This window comes from Leptosomus discolor, chromosome 8, assembly GCF_034619465.1.
Source record: "Leptosomus discolor isolate bLepDis1 chromosome 8, bLepDis1.hap2, whole genome shotgun sequence".
NCBI lineage: Eukaryota > Metazoa > Chordata > Aves > Leptosomiformes > Leptosomidae > Leptosomus > Leptosomus discolor.
This window is the reverse complement of record NC_141398.1, coordinates 42,560,297-42,573,488: the sequence shown is the minus strand read 5'-3', so window position 1 is coordinate 42,573,488 and position 13,192 is coordinate 42,560,297. Positions and strand designations below refer to the sequence as shown.

The following is a 13,192-nucleotide window of genomic DNA, read 5'->3' as shown; positions in this document are numbered from 1 at the left end:
CATTTGTGTAGCTAGGGCAGAGGAGCCAGAGTGGTTTCTAAGGCGGTTGAGACCTCTAGTGTCCAGTTCCTTCATTTCACGGGTAATTTATTTTCTCCTGCTTTTCCCACATCCAAACAATAACACGAAGTTGTTCATGTGGCTAATAAAGTGGTGACTATTGAATTGATTGGATAACTCATCCCTTTCAGTTTCTGCCTGTTCATGTTCCTACTGAGGAAGAAAAGAACGATCCCATTCTTTTTGCCAACAGAGTCCGACAAACCATGGCAACGTATGTAATCAGTCATGCATAAAATCTTCAAGAACTTCTCTTTTATATCCAACAATTCCATACATACCCTAGCCATTAAGTACACTTTAGTCAAGTCCCAGGTACTGTATATAGGAATTGCTCTAGATTTTCACCAACAGGTGTCAAATTCCTACACTAAAACACCCTGATTGTTTCTACATGGACCATAAAGGAAGTTGTCTTGCATTGGAGCATAGTATGTTCGATTCATGGAAAGCTGGAATAAATTGGTCCCTTATCTGCTTGGCAAGAATAAGTGGGTGGCTTGTTCTCCAGGGTTACTGGGCTGCATTTACAAGACTGTTTCATGATGCTGTCATAATGTAGTTTGACAGTATGATTTCACAGTTTCACAAAGTGCTATGTATTGCTTTATCCTACTTGCAGCAGTGCAAGAATGAATTATCGTTTGTTTTGTATATTAGCATTAAAGCCAAACTGAGACAGAGAAGGGAAACAGTCAACTAAAAGTAATTTCAATATAATAAATTAATTTTTCTTTTTCATTATTTTTTTTTCAGTGCTTTGAATGTGCCAGTCACTGATCACACTTTTGAAGACTGCAGACTGATGATTTCAGCAGGACAGCTGACTTTACCCATGGAGGCTGGGCTGGTGGAGTTCACCAAAATTAGCAAGAAACTCAAGTAAGGGAGGTTTAGCTGTTGGTAGCATAGTTGCTGCAGGTGTTGATGGCCATCTACAAAAGGATAAATTACCAGACAACTGACTTGGGCATGTGTAATAGCGGGTAATATAGTGTATTTATGTATACAACTTACATACATGAACTATATGGAAATCAGAGATGAGGAAAATCCCAGTAAGAACTGATCCCAAGTAATTTTTGTGGGCAGTGTTACAAGAGGAAAAATGGATTTTTCTAATCTTTTATGGATTTAACTCACTGAAAGGTGAGGAAGATAGAGCAGTACCTGGTTTAGGCACTTGATGGTAATCTTGGTGCCCAATTTAAATTGCTTTTGTGGAGATGCACAGGCAGTGTGTGGTAGGAAGTAAAAAACCTTCTTTCCAGCCTGAGACTTAAGCCAGTGACTTACTGTTCTTAGTGGTACTGTGCAGCCGTGTTTCATGTGCACAGTGAATCTTGACATTATATCCATTTATAGAACTCTTGTCTGGAACAATCTTCAATAGTTACATGGCAATCCTAATTATTCTTAGGGAAGTACAGTGGTGTATTTCTGCACGGAGATCAGACACTTCTCAGGCTGTAGCAATACTAGCATTTGAGTAGAGAGTTAGCTAATAGAGCTGAGATCTGTTCTCTTCTTTTAAGGAAATATTTACCCTAGAGCATGATGCAGCAAAATAATGCTGCACCTGGATTTATGGTAATGAAAAGCTCTCTGCTAGACTAGCCTAGTACCTGGACAGATGATTCTAAGACAGATGGCTCTAAGGAAGTCTGATGTACCCAAGCATAGAACTGCCTGATTTTAATATTAATAACTGGGGGCAGCAGTCCTTAATTGCTGATTTCTAATGCTGTATGCACATGCTCTGTTTGGCTATTTTTTGTCTTTGAACACTGTAATAACTCCTACTGAAATTCCATCTGTCCAAGATCTGCTGTATAGAAATATCTCCTCTCCCTCATGTTTGCATAGCCTAAAATGGAATCATGTCAGGGAGCAGTTGGATACCTTTGCTGCTATTGCAAGTGCTTCCAAAGGGGGAAGAATTGGAATTGAGGAGTTTGCAGAGTACTTGAAGCTGCCTGTTTCAGATGTCCTCAAAGAGCTGTTTCTACTCTTTGACAGGGTGAGTAGTTGGCTAATTGACTTGTTGACAATGTTTTGTTAAAAATCACATCCCAAAAGGATATTTAATTCCTTATGTCCAGCTTAGTAAATGCTTCTTGGTTAGCAATTCCTGTAGGCAAGATAGGTGACTCTTACAGTTTCCTTCTTAAGTTTCAATGGAAAAAGGTTGGTCAGTTTGTAGCTTCTGAGATGACAGCCATCTCTAGGACCAAGTTGCTGCACCACCATCAGATGATAATCTTCATGCTGGTAATGGCTGAATATTTCTTTCTGCCTACCCCAGATTTTGAGCTTATGTACTCTCTGACAGCTTAATTAACTGATGTAGTTTCTAAGGCAGATTGAAGCTGACTAGAGCGTATGTTCCTGCTGTGTTTGTGAAGGGTGCTGTTAGACATTGTAAGGATTCCTCTTGCCTATCTCCAGCCATAAAGGAGGCTATGTGATCATTTAGGCTTTCTTCCATAGTCAGTGGTGATCTCTCCCATTTTTTACTTCTCTGAAGATGAGAAAAATTGCCCTGTGGATGCACCCCTCTGACTATACCAGAAGTGTCAGTGACTAGAGTGTAGTGTAGAAACATCTTACTTCTAGGCATCCAGTGTGGGCTGGAGTGCAAAGCAGCATGTTGTACTGCAAGTGCTTTTGAACTGGAGTTTGTTTCTTGTCTTAGGAGATCTCTCAACTCAGCATCACTCTTCCTGATCAAGTTAGCTTTAACAGTATGCCCGTCCTTGGGAGGTCATTGTGTTATCTATGCTGATTAAAGCAGTTTCCAGATTTTTCCACATAAAAAGATTTTACAAGCTCTGAAATAGAAAGAGTCAATTGTATTTCCCTAATTGCTGAATGCACTGAAGCTCTAACAGAGCTAGGTACTCATCCTTTCTTCATTCTTTCCTCCCCACCTTGGACCATTGACTCCTATGAACATGTAGTCAGAGTCCTGAAGGACAGTACATACAAATAGAAATACGATGTAGCAATCAAAATAATTAAGGGCAATCAAGACTCCTTTCACTTTCCCTATCTGGCACAACAGCGTCAGTGACTAGAATTAGGAATGTACTCAATTCACTGAGAAGTTGAAGGCCTAAGACAAGACTCTCGTAAGCTTTCACTGCATCTTTTTAAGGCGATCAGCTTAACTGAAGAACAGTCACACTAATTTGGCAGGGCTTTTTTCAAATTGCTTCAACTATAACCACAGGTATTTTGAGACTTCTGCTCTGTGGCTTTCAACCTCATTGTTATTTTGTTTTCTAAAAAGATTCCTCAAATTACATAAAGCTAACTATGCAGAGAAGGAAAAAAAAAAAGAAATAGAGGCGTATCAACAATTGACAGAAACTCCCAAGACATTACATAACTCTGGTAGCTGGAGACATGCACAGACACGGTGAAGTCTAAACACGCAGATAAACTGTGGTTTGCCCACACCCAACTCAGAGACAATACGGCTTCGGAGAGTTAGAGAAGCACTGGATCTCGAGTAAGTCACTTCAAAAAATCTTTGTGATGTTCCTTGCTAAAGCTTTGCTGAGTGGAGGAAGTGGTAGTGGTCATGGAGGGAGCCTTGCACGTGGCCTTGGAGGTCTTCTAACAGGAGGTGGACGTGGAGGGAATCTTGGAGGACTTGTTGGAGGTCTTGTCAATCTTATAAGCGAAGCAGCAGCTCAGTATAATCCGGAGCCACCTCCACCTCCTCACAACCATTCTACAAATGTGGAAGCTTATGAGAGCGAGGAGATCAGACAGTTTCGTCGCCTTTTTGTCCAGCTGGCTGGAGATGATATGGAAGTGTCTGCCACAGAGCTAAGGGACATCCTGAACAAAGTCGTTTCCAGACATCAAGACTTGAAGACAGATGGCTTCAGCTTAGACACATGCCGTAGCATGGTAGCCGTCATGGACAGTGATACAAATGGCAAACTGGGCTTTGAAGAGTTTAAGTATCTGTGGAACAACATCAAGAAATGGCAATGTGTATACAAGCGGTATGATACTGATCAGTCAGGCACTGTTGGGAGAGCTCAGCTGCCAGATGCCATGAAGGCTGCAGGGTTCCACCTGAATGAACAACTCTGCCAAGTAATCATGCGCAGGTATGCTGACAGCGATGGTAGCATGGATTTCAACAACTTCATTAGCTGCTTGGTACGACTGGACAGCATGTTCCGGGCCTTCAAGTCCCTGGATCGAGATGGAGATGGACAGATCAAAATGACCATTGAAGACTGGCTGCAGCTGACCATGTATTCCTGAAGGCACAGCAGAAAAGAATAAGCTTCATCTGGAAGATAAACATGGAAGACTACGATCCTGTACTACAGAACTGTAGTCGTTTTCTTGTTCTAAGGCATATATAGCTAGTGGTAGATGGCTCAGCTTGAAGTGTTGTGATTCCTCTTGTGCATGCATTAGTCTGCTTTTCTGAAGGGTTTGCGGAAGTTGTCACTTGGACATGTGCGCATGTCTGTCTCAGCAATCCCTAGACTCTGAAGTGAGGGAATATGTTGAAGGATCAAAGTTTAGTTATTTCTTCACGTGAAGTGGCTTGTATATGAGTATAACTATTACATAAGTTTGGCGTTGATGTTACTGTTCTGATTTGTTAGCATTTGCTAAGCTGGAATAAAGCTCTGTTTGCCTGAAGGCAATCACTAGTAAAGAGAGTTGTGCAGTTATTTCTGACAAGGGGAAAACCATGAGAGTTGCAATAACTATAATGATCAATGAATTTACATAATCATATTTAATTTCCTTCATAGTCATACTTAATTTCCTTCCTACTTCTCCTTTTTCATGCTTGTCTGCTGAAGCAAAACCTGAGTGGTATTGTCAGTTCTACCTGCTGGCCAGGACAAAATTGAAGACATATATAAGGCTACTTTTACAACCTTTTTTTCTCCTTCCTACAATTCTGTTAACTAGTCTTTTCTCTCTTTTCTTCAAGCCTTATTATGGTTATAACGAAAACAACTTAAAATACTACATTTATATTTAGAGAAGCTTCCTGTCATAATACAGTCACATAGCAGCCAGCCAGCCAAAATCAACCTCTGGCTATCTGAGTTAAATTTTATCAGAGTGCAGTGTCCCACTCAAGCTAGTTACGCAGTTCTGTCTAAGATGTCAAGTTTTGAGTAAAAGAAAAAGGAATAACATAAACTGTCAGAGGTACATTTCTTTGAATTAAGGATTACATAGTTGATAAAAACAGCTCTTGCACTGCAATGTAACAAGGCAGATTTCTCAGCAGGGCTCTGCTGCTTTAAAAAAAAAAACAAAACTGTCTTGGGTGCGTGCTAGCTGACTGGAGTGTGAAAGGATGAGTAGAAGCCTTTGCACTACAGGCAGTCTCCAGATGGAAGAGTCCACGTGCCCCTGCCCCTCCCCAAGGAGACAGCAGTGACTAATTGAGAAATACCACACAGTACCTGCAGGGCATCTGAATGCTAATGCAGTACCATGGTTTGGTTTTGTTTGTAAATTCCATAACTTTGATTTCTAAATCTTGCAGTTACACTTGGCAAATAGCGTTTTCCAAAATGATGAAACCTCCTCCCTGCTATACTTGCAGAAGGCTTTTACTTGCAACTTAGGAAAAAGTAACCTACAACTTTTGCCCAGACTTTTTTCCTCCTGCACTTTGTTTAATGCTAAGCTGGGTGACAGAAACAGTAAAAATATTTGTATTGGCCCAAATTGTGATGAAAGAGGTCGGCTCCTTCCTAATGGCATTCACTCCCCTGCCAGTTACTCAATGGAAAAGCACACAGTTATCCACAGGGGCATTTGGGCTCTCAGTAATAGAAGAGTGAGCACAAGGGGAAGTGTGATACCTCCAGGTGAGCATCATCCTGCCAGGATTGTTTCAGAATTTCCCTTTCTGACTAGTTAGAACATGTAGCAACAGGCAGTGGAAATTTTGGAGTTAGAGCAAAGGGGTATAGAGACGTGCATCTGCAGTTCCTCCCCAGATGGTGCAGTTGCAGGTTGTTTGTGGTAGTCCTGACTCGGGATTTACTTAGCTAAACAGGAATGACTAGTGCACACACATACACACTTGATTTCTCCCGTTGCCTTACATAGTGAGAAAAGTTTTGAGTAGTACTTTAAACTTTATTGACTGCATCTGTTTTGCAGTCCTTGTGCACTCTAAATGGAGACTGCTTATGACAAAGTGAACTTTCTTGTTTCCCAAAATGTAAGATTTACTGTATTACATAAAAAAAAACCAACAACAAAACCCTAGTTACCATAGCATGCTATAGTGAAAATAGTAGCAGAAAACTAGGTTTCTTAAAGAAACAAACACTGTTGAGGTTACACTATGTTTTGATTATTTTATGTAACATAAATACAAGTATCTAAATATTGATGTTCTACTTTGCTATCTAGAGAATTGGAGCTCAGCTCACATGTTGCTTCCTTAAAACAGTCTTGGGTGCATAGGCTGCAGACAGAGCTAGATATGTATAGAAAGACTATTGCAAGTGCTTGCTTGCAGTGGTGCTACACAAGCACTGAAAGTTTTCCTGCATTTTCAGTTTAACTCCCATCTCTTTTTCCAAGCAGCAGCCCTATCATTTCTCCTTAACCAAAATGCCACGGCATTTGGAAGTTAGCCAGCATCCTGGGGTTCAGTAGAGCTAGTCACAACATGATCTTGCAAGTATAGTAACTTTTATCTCCTACTCAGATGGCTGGAGTTCTGGGTATCAGGTTGCACGCAGTTTTGTTTACTGGGTTTTAGTGCTTTAGTGAAAGTAATATGACCCTTATTAGCTCTTGTCATTTTTCCATGTGCAGCCCTGGCTGTCTTAGCTTATTTCAGAAGCTGGTTTTTAATGAGACTATTTTATTTAAAGTTTACTTCCCAGTTCTTTTCCTGTGATACATATTCTTAACTTTAAAAATAAATTTTAAAAAATACTGTAATCGCATTAAACGATTCCTTTGCTAAGAATACAGTCTGTAAAACTGTCCAAAAGTAATATTCCATGGAACTCTGAACAACTATTATCTACACTCTTGCTTCAGTTGTTTCAAGTTTAGGTTTATAATGATACATTTTAAAGTTAGATCTATTATCTCTATTATGAGAACTGTGATGTAGCCAAAATATTTGAAGTCAAACTCTGCAGCACAATGAAAGCACAGATTTGTAAATAAAACAGCATTTATGAGAGAACATTGTCCTTTTCTAATGATTAAAAACTGTCAAAAGTTATATCCCTCAGACACACACCAAAGTAACTTAAAGACTATTCATATCTTTGCTAAAAAGTTTCCCTGAAATTCACACGTTTTTAAAGTACAAGATGTTCAAAGGTCATGTCTTCAAAAAGCAATGATTAGACCATCAATATAACAAGAATAACACGTCTGTGCAAAACAGTCCTGAATTGGTTTTGAAGACCCAAATAAAATTGTATCTTGGCAGTTTTAAATACTGTCAAATGTATAGCTTCATAAAGAAGATTTAGTCGTGAACACATTATTACATATACTTTGTTAATCAAGAACTATCTTAAAACCTAAATTCAATAACAGAAATCCCTATTTCATAGAACCCAAGATTTTCAAAGCACTTGACAGAGCAGCCTTAGCATTTCTCCACTGGCAAGCTCCATATTCGACTATTCAGCAGCAGAAAACCAAGAACAGGAAGGTTAAGGCTGCTATGCTCAAGTGGGCATTTGAAGTTGGCAGGAGAGCCAGAAACAGAACCTAGATCTGGCTGTTCACTACAGATTTACCCAGGATACCAGCCCTCTCTCACTTGGCTGAAAAAGTTTTGTGCTGTTCTCAGACTTAGGGAGTCCACTTCTTAAAAAACCTTTTTTCTTCTTGAAATGTACAACACATTCTCCACAAAGGGAACTCTGCTTTACACTTTTGTTTGCTTTTAAAATGTTTTTGATTAATGTCCTTATTATAAATGTTCCAAACTATGAGCTACTAGTCATCTTTACTATGCTTTCATTAACTACTCTGTGTCCCATCACCTAACGCTTACATAAGGCTTTTTTCCAGACAGGATGTTTCTCAAAACCCTCAAGAAACTTCCACTGTGGTCACAGGAACACTATTGACTTAAGAATATATTTCAACAGGCATCTGCCATTTTCCCTCTCTGCAAATATAATGCACCTTACATAGAATTAATCACGAATCCCATCAATGCAAGCTTCAAATGTTTTGTTGATGTAGCTTTCTAGATAACACAGTGAAATGTTCATCCAGATCAAAACTGGAATTATCAGAGAGGCTGTTACAATGAATTCATTGCATTTCTGGCTTAAAAGGTAGGACAGTGTATTTGCTTAAAAATAGCATGTAGGGCAATGCATTTGCTTCAAAGGAAGGCTTAAGATAGACCATGTAGGTTTACTGCATCATCAGGCTGTACTTTTGCTGGCATGTATTTTTTTGCTAAAGGTTCTTAGGAAGAATTAACTCAAGGCAACAGCCTCCGTGTTGGCCTGTTTATCGTAGGACGTTGCATTGGTCTCTGAACTTCAGCAAATGTCAGTGCATCATGAACTGTTACAGTTACCTTAAACACATATATTCCAGTTCTTGTTAGAGGCTTCTCAGAGATCATATCCTAAAGAAAAACTTGTAAGTTGTTTTAAATCTTTTTAATTTGGGTGTTTATAAGATAGAAATTGATACCAAATTTCTAGCTATTGAAAATACATATATTGCTGCTTCAGCCCTAGTATTACATATCTTTAACGAGCTGTTAGTATTTTTTCCAGGAAGAACAAATAGCTCTAGTGTTGTAAACTGTCTTAGTGCATGTTGTATAGTTGATTTATACAACAGCTTTTAAAGTGATTTACAATATTAACTATAACTACTGCCACGTGTATTTTGGTTACAGAATGGAGATGGCACCATTGACTTCAGAGAATATGTAATTGGTTTGTCTATTCTTTGTAACCCAGCCAACACCGAAGAGACTATTCGGATGGCATTTAAGGTCAGTACAATTTAGTGTAAATCTACAAACCTGACAAATCAGGACTGACTGTAAATCTGTTAGCTTTCAAATCATAAATTTATAGCTTCAATCTGTTATGCAAATGAGAGTAATACTCTTAAATCAATTGACATTTAGAGTGTGAAGAGGAGGGGGAGAATTGCAGGCATCAACTTCATAGAAAAAGGTTTCAAAAGCCATGTGAAGGCACTAATGAATATGCAACTTGGCAGGCTAACTCCAAAAATTATTCAGCAACACTTGCAGTTTTTTCGCCTGCGTTTTTTTCTGCTGTGATTCTTCAGTGTCACAAGTACACAATAGATGGAGCAATATCCTCCTGTGGGTCAACCGCTCAGTAGAGTCACTGTTGTTAACAATGAGGAGGGGGAAAAAAAAAATGAAGGGCTATTCAGGACTGGCACATCCAAAATTGTGCTACATCTAAGATCATCTATTGGCTTGTACTATGTTGTCCTGATAGTAGAAGCAGTCAAGGAGCAGTAGCTCCTTTCAGATCTCAGGTACAAGCAGGCAGTACATGACAGGGATGCCCAGGTTGTGAATCCGTGAATAGGAAAATGCTCGAGTGGCTTCTTTTTTTAGTAGATCTTTGACACAGATTCAGTTATTTTACCCACTAATCTGTTCTTCCAAACCATATTGAACAATATATTGGGATATGGATCACATTCATCTTAAACTGGCTACTTTTTACTACTGATGCATATGTGGGAAGTACCACAATTTTTATGGCAACCCATTATATCCACTGGCAGCTTTACAGATAAGCACTACAGCTGTTCGAAGTGGTTTGTGCTTTTTCAGGGGTGTTTTATCGCTACGGATTCCTATGAAGAAGCAAGCCTAGCAGCTATTGTTGCTGTCTCATTGTTTTGTTTTCTAGACGATACTCTTCAGTATCCTAACGGTTGTGCTGAATATAAAATTAGTAATTTGTTTTAATGCCCAGTTTCAGCAGGAAATGAGTGGTTCAGCAGGTAAAAGCCTGTTTCATTCTGAAATGGAACTGTGGGTTTCCTTTTGCTACCTGTTTTCTCTGCCACTTTCCGTTGCAATGGGAAAGTTTGCCTGTAGCAAGTACTTAAGAATTATAGCCATCCATCCCTTGGATTTCTCAAGGGGTTGATTCATAGCAGATGCTTACTGTCGCTGCGCTGGGAAGGATGAGCAGTGTACATCCACTGCCTGCATTCTGGTCATCAAAATTGCTTGTTAATTACAGTAATTCTTTACTGGGTGATAGATCACATATACTAAAATTTAGGTATTTTACATCTGAGCATAAACTATAGCAAGTTTGATCTGATGGTAGATGTGCCATAACTTAATGAAAGTGCAGACTAAAACCTAAGATGTTCCAGTGTGGAGCAGCTGAATCCCATAGGCCCTTAGCATAGCTCATGGTGACAATTAACATAAACCTTTGTTTCTGTTTTGTTTTTATCAGTTTTGTATGAGTTTTATTACTGAATAACACTGTGAGGTTGGTTTGCTGTTGAAGGTTAGCCACATACCTTTCCTATTAGAGCATATTCTAATCCCAACTACAGCATGTACATTGCTTTGCTAAGTGTCTGCTTAGTCTTATTCCAGAGAAAATACATACAAACTGCTGCAAGAGAGAGTAGCTGAGATGCAACTGGTTTCTTCAAATCCCCGGCATTGTTTGCAGATCACCTCTTGAATACTAGAAACTTAATATGGGTGGATAATGTGCACAGAAGGTTCATAGGCAAACTGATGCTGAAGTATTTCTACATGTAATGTCTTTTCCAGCTCTTCGACATGGATGAGGATGGCACTATAACAGAGGATGAGTTTGCTTGTATCATTCAGTCAGCTCTGGGGGTGCCTGACCTTGATGTTTCTATGCTTTTTAAAGAAATAGATGCAGATGAAACCGGGAAGCTGTCCTATGGTAAGTTACATGCTTTTATAACAAAGAGCACTCTGATAGGCACATTAACAGTGAGAGTTTCCTACTTTTTTCTCCCTGAAATTATCTGATGGTTCTCATACCCTGTTTCTGGGTAAAACTGTTGAAGCACAGACCTAGATACTTTGTGTGATATGCCCAAGATGCTTCAGAGCAAAGTAACAGGAGCAGGCACTGAAATTGTCTTTGATTCTGTTGCTGCCCTATAGTATCTGTGTTTTTTGTATTTTTCAGATGAGTTCAAAGACTTTGCATTCAAGCATCCAGAATACGCCAAGTTGTTTACTACATACCTAGAGCTACAGAGATACCAATTAGATATGTTGGAGGAGGATGACATTGAGTCACCTCAAGTCAAACACAGCCCAGTAAGAAAGGGTACAGTCCCAGCCTCAGAAACAATGCCAATTGCAAGAAATAAAGTCTGTCCTGAAGGCAATGAAGAGGATAACTCAAGTACCTCTGACAAAAAGGATGACTGAGAAGAATTAAAGAATTCAGCTCTTGAATTCTGCAGGACTTTCTAGCTATTTTTTTTCTAGCTATTCATAAGCACAAATGATATAAAATAGAGATGGAAGTTACAATTTAAAAAAAAGTTTCCTTTTTTACTTTCCTATCAGGAGGAGTTATTCCTGTTTGAGTGTAAGTGAAAAAAATGCTGTAACTATTGTATCCCTGATGTCAGTATCACAGTACTGGGAATGTTGCTCACTGTCTTCCAAGTTCACACTTCCATAAAAATAACAGATGTGCTAAGAGGGGTAATAGGCTCCAGCACTGCAGTGACTTCTCAGAATGGAGACCGAGGAGTCCACTTGTGTAACAAGTGGGCTTTTTGGTGCTGCTTGGTTGCTGTACATTCCCAATATGTCTTAAGGGGGAAAAAAAATTATGCCAGAATGTTATAATTTGCAACATCCCTTAGCCTTTCTCAGGTCTCTGAGAGATGCAGATGAGTTACAAGAAGCTGAGAGTTGAAGCTGGTGTTTTCTTTTAGCCGACCTTAGATTTCCTTTAACTACTTGTGAACTATAAAGCCCAAGCTTCTGAACAAGACATGCTGATTCACTGGTGTTAACAGAAACAGCTTCAGGCTTAAAGGCTAGTTAAAGATGGAAATGGCTGCACTTCTAACAACAAAAAACTAATTGGAATGCCAAGATAGCAGCTCACAGTCTACAGGAAAATGCAGACAATAAGACCCAAGAATTAATGACTATTTCAAAATAAATAGAATGTTGTTTACAGTATCAACTGTTCAGGATCACTTTAGGAGGAACACTTCAAACTTCAGCATGTTTTTATTCTAATAATTATCAACAGAGGAATGTGACCTTGCTCTGCAAAACTTACAAGGCAAATATGCTGTCCAGCCATAGTTCTAGTATTTACTCTAAAGTTATCTCCTAGAAACTGTATTTGCATTACTGTGCCATTACTTAAGTGTGTTCTTAGGGTTTGATTCAAAACCAAGCTTGCTCTCGTCCATGATTTGAGTATGTTTTGCTTCAATCCCCTCTAGTGCACTGGAAATCGGGCCTTTACCTTTTTCCATCCTTCATCTGAATGCACTTTATACAGTATTTAAAATATATAGGTATTTACACAAGTACTTTAAATAAAAACTTGGAAGGGGTGGAGTGACAGGATACTTTCAAATTAAAACTGAGATGAGCAAAGTCTAGAATGTCTAGTACCAAAAATAGCTGATTTTCAGCAGGTTTTCATATGTGAAATGGTAACCTCTGCCTCTTAAGTTATTGCTTGCATTGTCTGGCTGCAAGCTCATTGCCATGTTTAGTCTGTCTGTGTTTATTATAATGGTGCCTATCCTGATGTTTCATGTGCTTAAAATAAATCTATATTTTTAAAAGACTCTACTTGAACAGCTAAGTGTTTTTAGTACAGTGGAAAGGGTACTCTTGTCTACCTTAAGGGTCTGGGGGGATTTCCAGGAAATCATCCTTATGATGTTTTACCTTGAGAAATACAATGCAACCTGAAGTTGGCATTTTTAGTTCTGAGTGTAACGGCAATTTTCTTTATGGTAAAGCTAGGAAAATAGGACAGGACTGATGCTCTTCCAAAGAGTTACTTCGGTTGACTGCCTCAGCAAGAGGGGATATGATACAAAGAAGATTTGCAGGTATAGG

The 13,192-nt window shown here is 39.1% G+C and overlaps 2 protein-coding genes across 2 annotated transcripts in view; both read left to right on the top strand.

The window, feature by feature from the left end:
- Positions 1–12,915, top strand: part of LPCAT2 (lysophosphatidylcholine acyltransferase 2) — a 32,214-nt gene extending 19,299 nt beyond the window's left edge. Inside the window, exons 9-14 of the mRNA XM_086468859.1 lie at positions 192–274; positions 817–942; positions 1,927–2,080; positions 8,978–9,076; positions 10,877–11,018; positions 11,271–12,915. Of these exons, the coding sequence (XP_086324985.1) occupies positions 192–274; positions 817–942; positions 1,927–2,080; positions 8,978–9,076; positions 10,877–11,018; positions 11,271–11,518 (852 nt within the window). The 3' untranslated portion in view covers positions 11,519–12,915. The remainder of the gene's footprint in view (positions 1–191; positions 275–816; positions 943–1,926; positions 2,081–8,977; positions 9,077–10,876; positions 11,019–11,270) is intronic.
- On the top strand, positions 3,601–4,347 carry CAPNS2 (calpain small subunit 2). Its single transcript, XM_009949127.1, has one exon. The coding sequence runs from the start codon at positions 3,601–3,603 to the stop codon at positions 4,345–4,347; it is 747 nt and encodes a 248-aa protein (XP_009947429.1).
- Positions 12,916–13,192: the final 277 nt, after the last annotated feature.

Excerpts from the sequence above, each read along its gene's own strand:
- CAPNS2 (XM_009949127.1), top strand. The coding sequence starts at position 3,601 with ATGTTCCTTGCTAAAGCTTTGCTGAGTGGAGGAAGTGGTAGTGGTCAT.